The sequence below is a fragment of the Chiloscyllium punctatum genome, chromosome 7, assembly GCF_047496795.1.
Source record: "Chiloscyllium punctatum isolate Juve2018m chromosome 7, sChiPun1.3, whole genome shotgun sequence".
Lineage (NCBI taxonomy): Eukaryota > Metazoa > Chordata > Chondrichthyes > Orectolobiformes > Hemiscylliidae > Chiloscyllium > Chiloscyllium punctatum.
The window spans coordinates 95529313-95548143 of record NC_092745.1 but is presented as its reverse complement, the minus strand read 5'-3'; the positions used below and the strand labels follow the sequence as shown (position 1 = coordinate 95548143).

The window sequence follows — 18831 nt, the reverse complement described above, 5'->3', positions numbered from 1 at the left end:
TATTACTGACAGAAGTGTTCCATTATTGACTAGTTAGATAGCTTTGAATGCACGTGAAGATTTTATACACATTTATTGTTTCCCAAGCTTCCAAATTGTGAATCCAGAATGCTTATAGTTTCTCCAGGTTTGTTTATAGTTTATTTTCCCCTCAAAATAAAGTCATTGTATTTTTGTCTTCTGTTCAGATAAGTTTACCCTGGAACCCACTAAACATATCTCTAAGATTTAGGCCTTTGTCTCCATGGTATCTGCTTATGAAATTAGATGATAATTAGTGAAGAAGGCTGTCACAATTCTCTCTCTTACTGCCCCAGAGAGTTTGTCACTGGCAGTAGAAACACCAGTGAGGAGATAAATGGTATATAAAAGCCACACAGTCACTGATACACAAGTATCCATTATATTAGATATTCACTAATAACGAATTTAAAAGAAAATTCTTGACCAAGAGGGTGGTTAAAGTGTGGAACTCCCCAACACGAGTAAATGGTTTCAATGCATTTAGGGGGAGGTTAAGCACACAAAGGTGAAAGGAATAAAAGGATATGTGCTGATGGGATTTAATGAATAAATGTGTGAGGAGTTTCATGTGAATTATAAACATTAGCATGAACCATTTGGTTCAAAAGGCCTGTTTCTGCGCTGAAAATGCTTTATGACATTTTGTCATACCTACTAACATCACTGCCATTGCCTAGAATTTGAAAGTGGTCACTCTACAATTCCATCATCCTCTGATACTTATTTATGATCACAGCATAACATACCATCTCCACAGTGAATGTGCTGTAACCAAGAAACAACACCATTTCAAAAGCATTACAACTTCAACAGAATGGCGACTTTAAAGAGCTCAAACCCCCAGGTACAGACCACAATAAGACAAAGAAACATGAAGCCACTTACCGCTAAATACAACATGGTGTACAATGAGAAGGAAGCATGTCCTGAAAAGAATGATTTCCTGGAAAACAAACCAAAATGATTATGTTGTTTTAGAGCAATTTGGATGTGCCCAAGTACATTTATCTTACCAAATATCCATCCACCTCAAGTTTAAATCGATATATCCAGAAAAATAATCGAACAGAATAAATGCATAAATTGCCATTTATCAAACATCTGTATACATAAAATCAATCCTTTAGTAAAGGCCGATGAGATTAGCGAGTTTTGTCATTTACAAAATACCTTGCAAGAACTGTAACAAATACTATATTGGACAAACAGGCAGAAAACTGGCCACCAGGATACATGAACATCAACTAGCCACAAAACGACATGACCCACTCTCACTAGTATCCTAACATACAGATGAGGAAGGACACCACTTCGACTGGGACAACACATCCATCCTAGGACAAGCCAAACAGAGACACGCACGAGAATTCCTAGAATAATGGCATTCTAACCGGAACTCTATCAACAAACACATTGACTTGGATCCCATTTACCACTCCCTGAGAAAGAACCAGAAATGACTTCACCATAGGAAATGGCATCACCAACCCTAGAAAACTCAAACATATAAACAGAAATTGGCTACACCACCAGTGCTTCATTCGGAGGCTCACTGAAAATGTTACCTCGTATGGCGATGAAATGTCTGAAAATGAACCTTACAGCTCAGCAAGCAAACCTACATCCAGGCCTTTGAGCTGTTTAGACATGATAAGGCATTGTGTTGATAGAATATTTTATTCAAAATGAGAATGTTTCCTCAATGTACTCATGAGGGTAATACATACCAAATCTTAGAAAACACTGCAAAGCTAAAAGAAGGAACCAAAAGATCATAAGGTAGAAATTACTCTTCTGGCTAAGTCTGAGTTGTGTCGAAATTTTTTGGAGGGTTTCATACCAAAAGGCCTAGCGAGTTCTCACTATCTCATGTCCAATTTCTGCCCCACCTTACCACTCACCATTCCTGGAACAACTTTCCAATCATTGAATAACCTGGAATTTACCAGCATCCCTTGTGCCCACACCATCTTAAAAAACCCAGGATGTTGCCCCAGGACTGGTAGAGAAGGTCATAATACCAGGTCATGCCAGTCAGGTCTGAGATTACTACAAGTCTCAGCCATCTGGAGGAATGACCCGCACTGCAGAAAAAAGGTGAATGCCGTTCTCCCCTCTGCCCAGGTAATTGCAATTATCCTCTCTCTGATGCCTCACACTGAGTCCATCTCTGCTGCTGCACCAACCTCCCACCAAGGCTCATGCTCTACCACACGTGCTATTGCCTGCAACATGTTTCCCTCTTGTTCTTACCCATCCCAACCCAGAGCCTCACGAACAGATATCCAGGAAATGTGGCCTGCCTACTCACTTGCTTCGGATATCTCCCCACCAGCACTAACTGTAATAGCTGTGTCACCCACTTTTAAAGGAACATAGAAACAAGGAAAAGTTGGCTGTGCGGCCTTTCAAGCCTGCTTTGTCTCTCTTAATGATCATGCAATCCTCTATCTCAATGCCATGTTCCCACTTCCCAATGCCATATTCGCTCCCTCCTGGGGGAGTGAATTCTGCAGCTACCTCACCCTCTGAATGAAGAAATAATTCCTAATCTGTCATAAATGGTTTATCATGTCCTGGGACTGTGTCTAGATTCCCCAACCAGGGGAAAGGATCCTCACTGGATTTAGTCTGCCTAGCCCTGTTAGAAATATATACATTTCAAGACAGATAGAATCTCTACAGTGTAGAAACAGGCCCTTCGGCCCAACAAGTCCACACCAACTCTCCAAAAAGTAACCCACCCAGACCCATTGCCCCACTATTCTACATTTACCCCAGGCTAATGTATCTAACCGACACATCCCTGAACACTATGAGCAATTTAGCATGGCCAATTCACCTAACCTGCACATCTTTGCATTGTGGGAGGAAACCGGAGCACCCGGAGGAAACCCATGCAGTCACCTGCAGCGGGAAATGAACCCAGTCCCTGGATCTGAGAGACAACGTGGCTAACCACTGAGCCACCATCCCATTTCAATCAGATTCCCCCTCATCCTTCAAAACTCCAGTCAATACAGGCCCAATCGAATCAATCTCTCCTTACACGACAGTCCTGGCAATCCCGGTATCAGCCCAGCGAGTCTCATCCTCAAAGCTATATTCTTTCTTCCCCTTAATATCCACACCACTCTCACATTCCAGGAAGAAAACAGCCCACAGGAGACACAAAGAGCCAAGACTGATGGAATGCTGCCTGTCATTTGGCTCCTCTATGAGGACAGGATGCGAACTCTGACTGTCCTGAGCAGGACCTGGATTAGCACCAGTGACTGCCTTTAACATGCCGGGAACTCCTAACTGAAAGCTCTCTCCTTGACTTGACTGAAGACCACTGACAGCTTTTATAAACTTCCTGGCGTTGTGTCTGCATGAAACAATGAGGTAAGACAGCAGTAATACGGCCCTGAGCCAAAACAGGGAAAGGAAATGCAAAGGAGGGATGCTGGGAGCTCAGACTGAGACAGAGTACAAGCAAAATGCTCAGAGATGCAGCCTGATCCAGTCCAGGAGCTGACTCCATGTCCCTGCTACAGCTTTACAAGATAGTTGCCGGCCCAGTCTGAGATGTAACATTGAAATACAGAAGCATCCTGTAAGCATCATTCTCTCAAAGCCACAACGATGTTCTGTGCCCAGCAACCAGCAGGCCAACGCCAATTGGAGCATTGATTTCCAGTTCCAGAAGTTGCTGTTGCGTTCGCAGAAGAAGGAACAAATAAATCAGAGGGAATGCTGCCTGTAATTGAAATGTAATGAGCCAGAATGGGCTATTAACAAGGTGTTTAACAATTAATAATTATTGTCAATTGACATCACACTGCTGCCTAGTGAGAATCTTGACATGATGTTTGTGAAAAGATGCAACAAGATGATCTCCACGTTAAAACTGGCCTCACCACACTTATTGCCTGATTTTGCCAAAAATCTCACAAGAGCCAGGTTGCTCAGTCCCTGATAAGGCTCTGTCAATAGTTTTGGATTAACAGCATGCACAGCTGTGAAATATGTAAGCACACCACAATGATGTGATTATATTAATGTAGAGCAGCCAATATCAGCACTGCATCGGGTAAAGGGGCTGTGCAAGTAGATGGTGTACTCCCTGCACTATTCTGTGCACACATTCTAATGGCTGGACATGGTCAGAAATCCACCTGCAACTTGCTTACAGTAATTCCTACTGTCATCCGGATGCAGCAAATGATTTTTGGTGTTTAGGGAAGAATACAGGACGTAGCTGGCTAAATGCATTTCTACTGGTGTTGGGGTTCTCAGGGAGCCAGCAGGCAAAATCCCTGTATGGTGTGTTTGGTGGCAGAGGGCCTTTAATTAGGCAGGTCAGTAATGTTGGGGAAACCCCAGCAGCATCACACCTTCACCCAGGTTAAGGCCGTGACAGAAGGACCATAGAGGGAGGAATTCCTGCCCAACTGGTTCTCCGGCTCACAGCAGCTCAGACTCCCATCAGCTCCATAAAAAATAGCCTAGCAAAGGAGAGGAGGCCAGAGGCAGTGAACCAGGATTCTGACAAACAGAAGAAAAATGTGATACCAATCACAAACAGCTGTCTTGTTAACATAATTTAATTTTGTTGATATTTTCCACAAAAATACATAAGAATTCAAGTGTTATTTAATCTGTGGTTAACAGAATCATGGTGAATTATAGTCAGCTGATGCCACTGCCGTTTGTAAACAACAGTGTTACAGCATTTCAAAAATCAGCATAAAACTGTACAGCAAGCTGTCCTAAACTTCATAGAGCATTATCTTACAACATCCACAAGGTAGGCTATCAATTTAGCATTCTTTGTCTCTAACTGAATTTCATTTCCTTTGACTTGAAAGAGTGTTGTTGGGTTGAAAGCAAACTGGGCAACTGATTCCATATTAGCCACTTTGCATTCGATCTAAAGATCAACTTGAACCTCGTATATTCTAGAGCCAAGGATGTGGGAGCAGGCAGTGGCAGTGCAACAGCCATACCCAAATAACAAAAACAAAATACTATGGATACTGGAAATGTGAAATCAAGACAGAAAACCTTGGAAATACTCAATAGGTCTGGCACCAACCGTGGAGAGTGAAACAGCTAATATTTCAGGTCAATAACCTTGTAATTTGATGAAAGGTTATTGACATTGAAGTAACTCCACTAAGGGCCGGTATCCTGTCACCAAGCCACCCTTTATTTACACGGTGCACAGTAAATGACACTGACCCAGCTAGCTCAGAGTCGGCTGCTAGAGAGATCAGAACCTGTGACATTTCTGTTCTTATCAGTCAGCCAGGACTCCCTGATTGGAACACTTAACAGCCCCAATCAGGGAACACATATTCTCTAAGATCCCTGGCTGACCTTGTTACAATCACTACAGACCTGAAATGAAGCAATATTTTATTTAATTTCTTATTAGATAAAAATTCCTACCTTGCTTCCTGAACTTTGCCTTCATCGCCTCTGCATTCAAACTCCACAATGTAGCCAAGGGAACAGTTGATTGCTGTAAAGTTTGGGTTGCATATATCTAGGAAATGTGGCCTTAAACGACCAACAGACACTTTTGCAATGTCAGTGAAAGACTGGCTTATGGCACAGCCAAAGATGAAGCAGCCAACTTGCTTATATAGAGCAGCTACATATGGATTGCGGATAAAGGACCTGGAACGCTCCTTCATGTAGTGGATCCGGTAGCACTCTCCTGATATTATCTGTTAACAAGAACGCAAAATTATTAATGAAGTCATCCAGTGTTTCCTGTGTATAAACAATGCAATGCAGAACTACAATGGACAGCATTATAATTAACAATTTAGTGACAGATAACTTGCCTGCAAAGAGAGAAAGGAGGAAGAGAAATTGTATTTAATAGACTGAGAGGACAAACAGGTCTCACAGCAGCAGAAAATAAGTCTGAAAGGGCAACAGCAATTAAGCAACAGAAGTCTGTCAAATTTTGTCTGTTAATATTTGAAAAAGGACACAAATACAAAAATACAAGCGTCCTTTTTAAGTTTTGTTCTTCAGATATTCCAGGATTTCTCAACACAGGTGCACACAAGCTTCTATGTACAGTACAAATGTAAATACATAGTGTCTGCAAGTGGTAAAGATGATTGAAAATAAAGCAAAAGTAAAGAGTAGGCATAATTGGAGTTGCCACAGAAATGAACTACCACTGGGCATTTCTGGTGTGGCTGTCAGTCTCCCATTTCTCTGTTCAAGAACGACAAAAGAAATGCACATTTTTTTTGGCCAAAAGTTACAGGCAACCAGCAGAATCATGGCTTTCTGCCATTTTAAGATGCGTGATTGTTGAGAATTCCATTGTGACCAGAACAAGAAAACCACAATCACAATACACTAAGAATGGCGCTTTCACATTTCTCAAGCAACAAATAAGTCAATTAAATGGCATAACATCAAAATTGGGCGGCACGGTGGCACAGTGGTTAGCACTGCTGCCTCACAGCGCCTCAGGCGACTGTGTGGAGTTTGCACGTTCTCCCCGTGTCTGCGTGGGTTTCCTCCGGGTGCTCCGGTTTCCTCCCACAGTCCAAAAGATGTGCAGGTCAGGTGAATTGGCCATGCTAAAATTGCCCGTAGTGTTAGATAAGGGGTACATGTAGATGTAGGGGTATGGGTGGATTACGCTTCAGCGGGGCGGTGTGGACTTGTTGGGCCGAAGGGCCTGTTTCCACACTGTAAGTAATCTAATCTAAAATTTTTCTTCACCCGAGCCACAGAGTGTGCAGTTACTGTGAGAAATTCATTAATAACACATTTTTACAAAGCTTTCTTTTAAATAGGCCAGTCCCTGACAGCAAATGATAGTGTTACATTCAAGTAATGTGGCAACATTTTTGGTAGGCTGGTCAATCCTAACAATGCAAAAAGGTCAATATGATTTTGAATCCATTTTTAAAAATATACAATAAATATAAGGCAAAATATAAACTATAATAAATATAATATTTTACCTTTAAGTATTAGCATCGAGTATATTTGTACATGAAGAAAAGTATAAATGGTAAAAGACATTTTAAAACACAAACATAGTACAAACACAAAAGCAGACAGCAAATAAGGCAGCTGAAGCAAAATGGAAAGCCAACACAAATCATATGTGCCATTATGCCAAGGAGAGTGACTGCAGAAAGCAAGTTCCATGGACCAATTGATTGCTATTGAAATACACTCCTGCTCTATTCACAGACCAAAGTAGTAATGCAATTGAAAGATGCCACATATAAAAGGTGACACAGGTCCCAAACACAGAGGCTTAATTTTGGAGTTGAAAGATACCGTAGTGTACAGGGTGCAATACTTTGTGTATTGATATTCTCCATGATCTTACATCAGTTTGTCATCACAATGTGAAAATGTGAAAAGACACAACTGTGAACTTAACAGCAAGGTAAGCTCTAATATTGACATATGATCATTGAGACAAGTGGTTCCTTCACAAAATAAAAAGAATGCAACCTCAATGGGCCAAACTCAAAGCTTCCAAACAATAGGAGTCACAGTTATGCACACTGTTTGATATTATGGTAGCAATGTCAAAGGAGACGGGTAAGTCACTATGTTGTGGTAAGGAAGGCTAATTGTGGTGGCATGAGAAGGACTGTTATGGGAGAAGATGCATTATGCTGTGAGCCCCTCTGAATTGGAGATGAATACTATATTAGAAGCTGCTGGTCCATGCTGAACCATTGGAAGCCTCTTGAAACTGATGGGTGGAAATGTCGTCAGAGGCATAGGATTGCTGACTGATCCTAGGGTAACGTTGAATGATGACTGGGGATGACCCCACATCCAATAGGTGTGGCTATCACGTGTGGGACACACACACACACTACACACAAACGCCCACCATCCTCACCCCCACAACCTTGGCAACTAACCTGCGCCATCCCCTCTGATGCAACAGTCCCAGTCAATCCAGTTCCTGCCAAGACAGCCTGATGCCATTCCCTTTGTAAATGCTCCCACATCTCCACCCTCATTCTTCTTTTAAAGTCCCTAAAAACCCACATCTTCCACCCCTGCTCATACCTCTAAATGGGTTGGCCCATTTTAGATCTTTGTGAAAAGCATGAAACATTTTTGCAAGCGATTTGAATTCAGGTTGCTGCTATCGCTTTTGTAATGTCAAACGTTAAAGACAGATTTTTCAACATTTTAAACAATTTTACTAATTTTTGGAAGGTTAAGAATATTTAAAGCAAAAAGTAATAGTGAGTTAAGTCCTTTTATGCTTTACACCAGTACTGTATATAACTTTTACCCTAAATATAGCAAGCAGAGCTAATGACTTCAACAAAGCTGTTCTGGAGGCCAGGTGCTCCCTTATGGGAGCACAGTCAGTCATCCCAATTTGCTCTCTCAAATGTCCCAACAGCTTTCTGTAAAGCATTATTAACAGAGGCCTGGGATAGGTCCCCAAACCGAACTCTCATCCAAGAATGTGGTGTGTTATGGAGAACTCCAAAGGGAAAGATTCTATGCAAAACAAACACTGGTGTGATTACTACCAGCTTTCCGATTAGGTTACCCCACTTTAACTTTTGGCTTGGTAGAATTGAGAAGAAATGGCCTGAGGGAAATTGCTTACTGTGGGTTTTCCAGTGAGATTCAATCAGGAGTTCAACCCTTCCCCCAGCCCCCAGACGTGCAGCAGTTCACAACGTAATCAACATCACTTCTGGAATTTGAGCTTTCTAGGTCCAATCTTTTCCTTTAGGTTGTATTATTTCTGAAAGCAATCATCCATGGTCTGCTGGTTAACTGGCTCGACTAATCACTTTCTCGCTCATATAGTGCAAAAGGTGAGGAGACATCACGGGAAGGCAAAAACACCGTGAGGAGCATGCCAACCTTAAAATTTCTTTTAACACTGTTGTAAAATGGGTAATACTATCATGGCACACTTTGCTTACAACAAATAGCTCAGAAGAATTGCCACAAACTCATTTATAAAATCAGCAAATTTATTTAATAGTTTTCCTAATGAAAGTAACTTTATTTTGTGGCATTTTTTTCAGTCACTAGCAGTTGCCTGGTTTGAAGACTCGACAAATTGCTGAATTGATTATGCAAAACATGATCAAAGCTGATTTATGTCTTTGGGAAGCAATCCCTGAAAATTGGCATTCTAGTTGATCAACTGAAAATGACAGTTTTATAGTCACAAGATCTCTTCACTCAAGCAAAGTAATCACTGAATCAATTGATGGGCTCTGGCTGTAGAGATTATGGTCATCGTCTTTTGACGTGAACACCATTGCGCAGTTCTATTTCCAGACACTATTTTAGATTGTTTTACAAATGTTTTGCCATCATTGAATATTTAAAGAATATTAGCCATAAGTAGCAGAGTGGAATAATAATTCTGTACACATGCTCAATACAAACTGATTACAAATTCCATATATGTTCCTGTGAACAACATTTTGGAAATTGGTTCAGTTGAGAAAAGCCTCACTTAATGGGGGGTGGCTGAAACAACATATGAAGTCAAGGTACTTCAGTTAATAGGCACTGTCCACTCCATTGCATTGTCCTTCCAGAAAATATTTCACTGTGACCTTCATCAACTCTCAGTCAAAGCCTTCTGGTCTTGATAACTCTAACGAACTGTTTTGTTCTCAGATTGACTTTTCCAATAAAATTATAGACAGGAGTAATTTCAACCCCTTGATTGTTTGCAGATGTAGAAGGAGCAGCCATTCTAGGAGTAATGTCCACACTCTTTCTAACGCTATTCAGAATTCTATGCCAGGACATTATAGACCAGGATCTTTAACTCCAGTAAAACACTGCAGTCCCATTTACTAAATATCATTGGGCATAAACCTACACCACATGGGCTGCATCAGTCCAAGTAGGTGATTTACCACCACCTTCTGAAGGGCAATTAGGGATGGGCCATAAATATTGGGCTTGCCTCTGAAGCTCGCTCTCCATGAATGAATACAAAGAAAATTGTAATAAAGCACTGGCTTTGCTGTGGTGCACTTTTCAATTAGCATGTGGCATGAAACGAAAGACATTGTCCTAGCTAGGTAAATGAAATTTTTGTGATATTTTCTAATAATTACACCACAAGCAGTGAGAAGGCAACAAAAAAAAAAGTGGTGCTACTCAAAGATAGGCTGCATTTTGTGGCAATACAACTGTATTCACATTGGATCCCAAAGGGGTACTCCAGTAGTAGCTACACTTCACTATGGACAGTAGCACAATAATCAGACAATTTTAATTGTTTCCTTTTGTCAATATCAGGTCAAATTCTCTTGTCTAATGACAATATCATAAGAAATTAGTTTGTCTGGTTCAGATGCTTGACATTCCATACCATGAAGTGGATCTGATTTTTTAAAAAATTATGTTTAAACAACTCTCAATGGCCTTATCAGGTGGGGCAGGAAATGATTGGGAAGTGACCTACATTGGATCAACTAAGCACATAACAGATTAGTCAAAAAGGCAAGTCATTACATAAAAATTATTAACTAGCTTGTCAATTGTATTCTACTTTTCCAACCAATGCAATTCAAGAGTATTAATTTGAAAAAGTCTACATCAAGAATACATTTAAATTGCTTAGAAAAAGCACTGTGCTCTTTGACATCAATGTCAGACATGTCAACACAGTTACTGGGGCAATTAAGGTATAGTTATCTCTCAGTTTTTACTTTACAGCATCTGCAGTTGTTTCAGTTTTTATAAGGTACCACTATTGTGGTTTAAAAACAAAATATTGCAGTTGATGGAAATCTTAAATTGTAACAAAAAACAGAAGTCATGAGAGCAAATTAGTTGGCCAAGTAAACTCTAGGGTTAGACATTTCAGAAATAAACCTTCCCATGATAACTCATTGCTGAGGAATGGTTCCTTACCTTAAATGTCAACTGTCTAATCATACTAGAAGTTCTGGATCCACTAAGAAATGTACTTATACCCAAATATTTATTACCTACATTTGATTAGATTCACATGGACAGGACTATCTAAAGATTTGAAAGTTGATGCTTAAATAATAAGGCAATGCTGGTAAACATTTGAACTGATGGAAAATTTGGTTATTCCACATTTCCTTTCAAGGTTACGCAGAATATGGGCACGAAATATCAAAGCAGCTGTCACAGACAACATGCCTACAAGTGCAGTATCTGCCATAAAACATATTTTAACCTCTGTAATAACAGAAGCATAAACCATGATTACCAGTACATTGGTGTTTATAACACACCATACATTGCACATAATCTTTTTAATTGCACACTTCAAATAACTGTTTAGAATTATTTTTGCATGTTTTAAACTTATGCAAGGCTGGCTATTTCAGTTAAACGATGACCTTTAAATATGTGTGGTCCAAGCCTATGGCTTATTTTCTCATTTCAGAAGAAAGAAAGGATTTTTCTGAAATAACTCCAAAGAGGCTGGCATCCCATTACCAATTCAGCCTTTATTTACATGTAATGGTACTTGACACTGGTCTGGCTTCCTCAGAGCCAGCCTCTGAGTGAACAGAACATCTCATGCTGCTGTTTATACCTGTCAGCCAGGGCTCCCTCATTGGACCAGCTTAGCAGTCTCAATCAAGGAACTCATATTCAATGAGGTCCACCTGGCCGACCTCGTTACAATCACTACTTATTCACCTTGGGAAAAATGATTTAATTATATTCTTCAACCTGACCCTGTCTACTAATTAATAAAGTAATCAACCTTGTAGATAATTAACACAGACAGCAGCTATTTATTTTTATATAGTACCTTTATGAAATAAAGCAACTCTCAGGAATGTTATTAGACACATTTGATACTGATGGTTGTAAGGGAATATTAAACTATGAAAATATTAGTCAATAAAAGGTTTGGAGGCACATTACAATGAATGAAAGCTAAAGAGGTAAGGAAGCTTCATATGGGAATTCCAAATCTTGAACCCTTGGTGGCTGAAGGCAGGGTCGCAAATAATGAGCAATTAAAAGCTAAGATGATCAAAATAGTCAGAATTGGAGCAGAGTAAACATCTTCAGCACCAGAGTAAAGTTCAGAGATAGGGAGGGGATGAGGTCATCGAAAAAAACAAAGATGAGAATTTTAAAATCAGAGTTTGGCTTACCCCAGAGCCAATGTGAGAACAGGGATGATGAGTGAATGGGATTTGGTGAGAGTTAGAATAACAAGATAATTTGCTACCGGATGAAAAGAGAATGATGTATTCTAAAACTTTAATTTCAATTTGTTGTCCTTTTGAGTATGTGCATATTTATGCCTTATCCCTTTATTTGTGCTTGTCCCGCTGCCGTGAACTTCAGTATCTTGTCTAATTAAATCTGGCCTGAAGCCAAGTTAGCTGGTGATCTGTTTAAAGTTAAACTAATGAAATTCAGATTTTTCCCAATCCACAGAGGGCACTAAAAGCTCACCCTGTCCATGTCATTTGTTGTTTCTCAATCTTCATACTTTTTAGAGTAATCATTACTATGCAAAACAAATAGCAGGGACAAGGACTTGTTATCATACCTGAGTTACTGCTTGATTTATCAGGTGAAAAAGAAAATATACTCTATCATAAAAATGTCAAAGAATACTGGTGGCAAAATTGGATAGCCCCTTTAAATGTATTACTAGCCCACACCTGCTTCTGCCTTTATGTTGTCTACTGATTTACAAGATAGCTGACCATAGCCCAGCAATAAACACGCTGGTGGTTGCCTGAAAGCCTCAGCAGGAGGCTAAAGTTCGTGCAAGGCTAAAGCTAGTCTGCGCTACTTAAAGTCAACTCACACCTCTTAAAGAGGAGATGCATTCTGGCTGTAGCAGATGCTGGAAATGGCTCAGAAAAACATTCTGAGCATGAAAACTTATTCATTCATGGAGCAACACAAACCATGCTTCTAGGTTCTCAGATGCAGCACCAGAAACCTTGATGTAGAAGTTGGGCAGAAGGAGAAAGCTCCTCAGTCCACAGAGGTCTGGGAGGTCATCCAAACACATTCGGAGAACATAACTGGAGCAGATAATCGTCACAGTCAATGCAGATAGTACAGCCCAAGAAACTAGATTCATGGTCACACATGAGTATTTAACATTGCTGAATTTCATTCTTCAACCTCATATCTAACCAACTGAACCACGAGTCTCGAACATTGCTCAGTTCACCAACAGTGTCCCATTCACCTACTAATGTTCTTTAATTATGACACATACCTCGTATGGATCAGCTTCACCTCCACTCTTACACAGTACCCAGCTGCACGCCTCACATTTATAACACAAAGCATAAGTACATTGGAGGCTCTTTGACAACGATAGGCACATCATCCAAAAACATTGCACCACACTCACTAGTCTTTTATTTCAGCATTATGGTGATTAATGTAGAGAAAGTAAGGTGTAGGAATGCAAGTGCACTTGCAGCTGTATCACTCGTAATACAGTCAGATGAGGTGATCGTGAATAGCATGGTACAGAAATGGGATGTATTAATTGCCTTTGCCTCCTTTACTGATGATAGCAAGGCTACACTGAATCTTGGTGCTCTCCAGAAGGAGCTGCAGGATCCACCAAAGTGATTCAGGCAGTGGAGGTGTGTCAGCCACCCCATTGATCTATTCAATCACATTTTGAGTTACATTGTGGCTTTTAATATGTACACACTGCTCTCAGGCACATGGATTGCACAATGCAGTCATCACCCAACTGGTCAGAAGATAAGCCAGATCATTTCATACCTTTGATTTATTGTGATGGTTCAAATGTAGATAGTACAGTGACTGCCACAGGATGAAGGTGTCATGGCTGCTGCCAGAACATTGAGTATTGAATTGTACAGTGCACTGTGATTAGTTGCAGACAACTGGAATTCCTCAAATTTGTATATCTCTGGATTTACAAGAAAGCCTGGAAAGTAAGCCCTTCTCTGTCTCACCTTTGAGTAGCTTGAACTCCTCTGAGTTGCCTCTGCTAATTCACCCTGCAACTTTGCAGTCACGTGAGATACAACTATTGTGCCCATGTCTGTTAGCAAGTGGTCTCAGAAGAATCAGTAGAATCAGAACCAAAGCCTTCACAATTCACTACACCATTACTTGCAGATTTTGTTAATTTTATGTAGTAGTACAAACCTCCAAAATCTTCTACAAACTCAGCAGCAGCAAATAGAAATCAACAAATAAACTAAACATTGTCTACAGTTCCTTTAAATACTAAGAAGTCCCTTCTGCTGATGAACATGCATTCTGCTGTATTAGTTAAGAGGAATCATTTGCTGGAGTTTTGAGGTTGAAGACTGCACCACCAGCATCAAATTACCATTAGACACTGAGTGGCATCACAATCTGCTTATTTTGTATACTTCTAGTGCACGTTCCCTGTTTTGATTCCTGTTTTCCTGAAAATATATGTTGCTTAAATAGCTATCAGGTATGGACTTCACAGTTTATATTTTGTGATGAAAATTTATAATAATATTATTATTATTTAGGAATTTGGATTCTAAAGTAGAGGCAAATGGGTTTTTGCTTTTTAGTTCAGTGAAGGTGACTTTTTAAGGCAGGAACACATGTTTTAATAAAAAAAAGGTCAAAGCAGTATTCTAAGAAATCATTTGACTTAAGTAAAATGACTAAAGAAGCTATATGACAAAATTATTGTTGAAGTATTTACTAAGTTGAGCTTTTATGACAGAGATAGATACATTCTTGATTGCAAAGGGAATCAAAGGTTATGGGGAATAGGTGGGGAAATGGGATTGAAAAATCTACCAATCACGATTGAATGGGGGAGCAGATTTGGTGAGACAAATAGTCTAATTTCTGCTCCTCTGTCTTACAGTCTTATGGATCAATACGGACAGAGTGCAGATGGCAGAAGTAGAGTTAGTTCAGAAGAAAGGTAAATGTGTTGTTTTGCAACCTGAAAGACAAAGCTTTGAATTTCTTTTTCCTTCAGTTCAGTGAAAAAAGTCAGTGTGTTGGTCAGTAGCTGTGTGTCTTGGAAAGTAACAGTTTTAGAAGGGATTTCTTCAAAGAACATGTAGAAATTCATCAAAAAGAAACATTTACAACCTCATCAATCCAGTTTAAAAATGTTGTAATGAAAATTGGAGTGATGGAAAATTATAGGCCAATTAGCCTAACCTCGGTTGTTGGTAAAATTCTAGAATCCATCATTAAGGATGACGTTTCTAAATTCTTAGAAGAGCAGAGTCTGATTAGAACAAGTCAACATGGATTTAGTATGGGGACGTCATGCCTGACAAACCTTTCGGTATTCTTTGAAGAGGTGACAAGTAGGGAAACCCAGTGGATGTGGTCTATCTGGACTTCCAAAAGACCTTTGATAAGGTGCCACACGGGATGCTGCTGAGCAAGGTGAGGACCCATGGTGTTCGAGGTGAGCTACTGGGATGGATTGAGGATTGGCTGTCTGACAGAAGGCAGAGAGTTGGGATAAAAGGTTCTTTTTCAGAATGGCAGCCGGTGGCGAGCAGTGTCCCGCAGGGTTCAGTGTTGGGGCCACAGCTGTTCACATTATATTAATGATCTGGATGAAGAGACTGGGGGCATTCTAGCGAAGTTTGCAGATGATACGAAGTTAGGTGGACAGGCAGGTAGTACTGAGGAAGTGGGGAGGCTGCAGAAGGATCTAGACAGTTTGGGAGAGTGGTCCAGGAAATGGCTGATGGAATTCAACGTGAACAAAGGCGAGGTCTTGCACTTTGGCAAAAAGAATAAAAGCACAGACTACTTTCTAAACGGTGAGAACATTCGTAAAGCCAAAGTACAAAGGGATCTGGGAGTGCTGGTCGAGGATTCTCTAAAGGTCAATATGCAGGTTGATTCTGTGATTAAGAAAGCAAATGCAATGTTGTCACTTATCTCAAGAGGGTTGGAATATAAAAGCACCATTGTGCTACTGAGACTTTATAAAGCTCTGGTTAGGCCCCATTTGGAGTACTGTGTCCAGTTTTGGTCCCCACACTTCAGGAAGGACATACTGGCACTGGAACGTGTCCAGCGGAGATTCACACGGATGATCCCTGGAATGCTTGGTCTAACATATGAGGAACAGCTGAGGATCCTGGGATTGTATTCATTGGAATTTAGAAGATTAAGGGGAGACTTAATAGAGACGTACAAGATAATACATGGCTTGGAAAGGGTGGATGCTAGGAAATTGTTTCCATTAGGTGAGGAGACTAGGACCCGTGGACACAGCCTTAGAATTAGAGGGGGTAAATTCTGATCAGAAATGCGGAGACATTTCTTCAGCCAGAGAGTGGTGGGCCTGTGGAATTCATTGCCACAGCATGCAGTGGAGGCCGGGACGCTAAATGTCTTCAAGGCAGAGATTGATAAATTCTTGCTGTCTCGGGGAATTAAGGGCTACGGGGAAAATGCGGGTAAGTGGAGATGAAGTGCCCATCAGCCATGACTGAATGGCGGAGTGGACTCGATGGGCCAAATGGCCTTACTTCCACTCCTATGTCTTATGGTCTTATGGTCTAGGGGTTGGGTGTCTGTATAGGATATTTTGGGGCAAAATGTTTTGAATTATTCATTTTGTAGTTTTTTTGATAAGATCTTTACAAATTGTCTTTAGGTTGTGTTGTATAACAAACATGTTCATTTGCTAAAAGTACATTGACAGCCTCTTGTGAACATGTGAAGTGACTATCCACCACAATAAGCAAATTGCTAAGGTACAACTATAAATCAATCTGGGATCTGACATGTTTATTGCCATCACTGGGGTCATAACAATTGTCTCTTGTCAACAACAACCATGAAAATGAGCCTGACTTTCACCCACACCAACTCATGCATCATAGATAAGATTGTTGGCTAGTGATCAGGATGAGATCCCTGCTCTGTTTCCCTCTCCCCACACCAAGAAGGGCGAAACCCTACTCCTGCACTGGGTCAAATCACTGACCTCCAGATGCATTGATGGTTTTAACCAAACAATCTCATTCAATGGAAAACTGGGAATTTTTACTACCTGGAAAAGTAGATCATAGAGATGCATTAACAAATGTTCATTTCACATGACAAATGACAAATTAATTTGATCACCTCAGTTCTTGCCCTGCAATTAGCAAAGAGAAAACGTTTAAATCAAAATAGCCAAAGCATTCATTACCGTTGATGTCAAATGGGTGCTATTACATCACAGGAAGTTTGGAGAACACCCAGTTCCCAACATATCTGGCTTGGAGATCTCACTTGGCAAAGCATCAGATTGGCCCCATGCAGTCTTGTGTTGCAGCAGATGTTTTGCAGATGTTGCAGTGTAAGCATTGACAATCCAGATTTAATATATTTAATTGCTTTTTTTTCCAAAACCAATTTCACTGCTTGACGTGATCACTGATAAAATATGATTCGCTGTTTATAAGATTATACTGTAGATTATAAGTGAGAAGGAGTAACCCTTTTGTGACCCTGTTTTGAGTATCTCCTATTGGACAATAACAAAGCAAACTTTTGTGGAGAAACTGTTGCCTGTTCCTCACCTCGCCAGCCTCTCTTCCTTATGGATTAGATATGTAGCCACACAATTTGAAGACAGTACACTGAGATAATACATCAGTAAAAAATATAAGTTCTTATTTTCTGTATTAAAGTTTGCTTTTTTAAGCCATACTAAATGAAAGTTGTTTCACTTAAAAGTTACAGATCAACTTCGGATCATATTCATGCATAATTCACATATTGCAATTTAAAACAGGATTTTTGTTCATGCCAAATGTTCTGTTACATATTATCCACTTATTTTTTTTATATAAACTGGAATATTTTAAAGGCTGCTTTTAGAGAAAACATACTGTACAAATAAACAATGTTCTCACTGCACAAATGATACAAACATCTTAAAAAATTCGTCATTTGGTTTCTTATACAGTGGGAAACTAATTTATTTTGAATCATAAATTGTTTACACTTTTTCTTAAATGAAGGACAAAGCTGTAAGAATTTGAAGATCAACAATCTGTGGAAGACAGAAACCTTGGTTTTTATGGGGTCGATAATCATTTACTTTCCACTATTTAACAAGTTACAGTTTTCAGCAAATAACCTTCCAAACTAATTTGCATCATAAATAAGTAAACAATAACTTGGATTTATATAGTATCGTTAATGCGGAAAAACTGTAGGAGGCTGGACAGGCATGAATCAGAATGATTATGTCTTGTTGTTTGGAAAGCAAAGATGTTAGACTCAACAGATGTAGGCAGATTCTGGATTAGTGGTGCTGGAAGAGCACAGCAGTTCAGGCAGCATCCAAGTAGCTTCGAAATCGACGTTTCGGGCAAAAGCCCTTCATCAGAGTCAGGTGATATTATGGAGGTGCAGACAGGTGAGTTTAATGAGCTGCAATCAGGTAGATAGGAATGGTTAACAGAAGCCTACCAAGATGGATGATGGGAGCAAATGTTGGAAGAGAATGGATATGGTAACTATGTAAAAGTCTGCAGACAGGTCAAGAAGGATGATTTACCTCAGTTACTTTAGTTATTTTTGTTTAGGATTGTTTACCTCATCCACAGTCACACAGGATCTCATTTCTACCTTCCTCAAGAAACATGTGTGACACAGAGGTCCACTTATCGCTGCTTAATTCTTAAAACCACCGTGTTCCTTCTCATTTGCACAGATATACAAGAAATTGAGTGACTGGACGTTTTATCAGCAAAACACATGCTCTTGGCCCATGTGCTTACACTGAGGTGTGGCCTCCAGTTCTCAATAGGCCAGATTCCATTTGGCCATCTC

General features: G+C 40.0%; 1 protein-coding gene across 4 annotated transcripts in view; it reads right to left on the bottom strand.

The window, feature by feature from the left end:
* Window positions 1-18831, bottom strand: part of plpp3 (phospholipid phosphatase 3) — a 145279-nt gene that overhangs the window by 52800 nt on the left and 73648 nt on the right. For all 4 annotated transcript variants that reach the window (XR_011961161.1, XM_072574372.1, XM_072574373.1 and 1 more), the window contains exons 3-4: window positions 5461-5741; window positions 910-967 (exon numbers count right to left, since the gene is read on the bottom strand). Coding sequence is in view for 3 of the 4 variants with exons in the window: in XM_072574372.1 (XP_072430473.1) it covers window positions 910-967; window positions 5461-5741 (339 nt within the window). In the remaining variant the exon portion in view is untranslated. The remainder of the gene's footprint in view (window positions 1-909; window positions 968-5460; window positions 5742-18831) is intronic.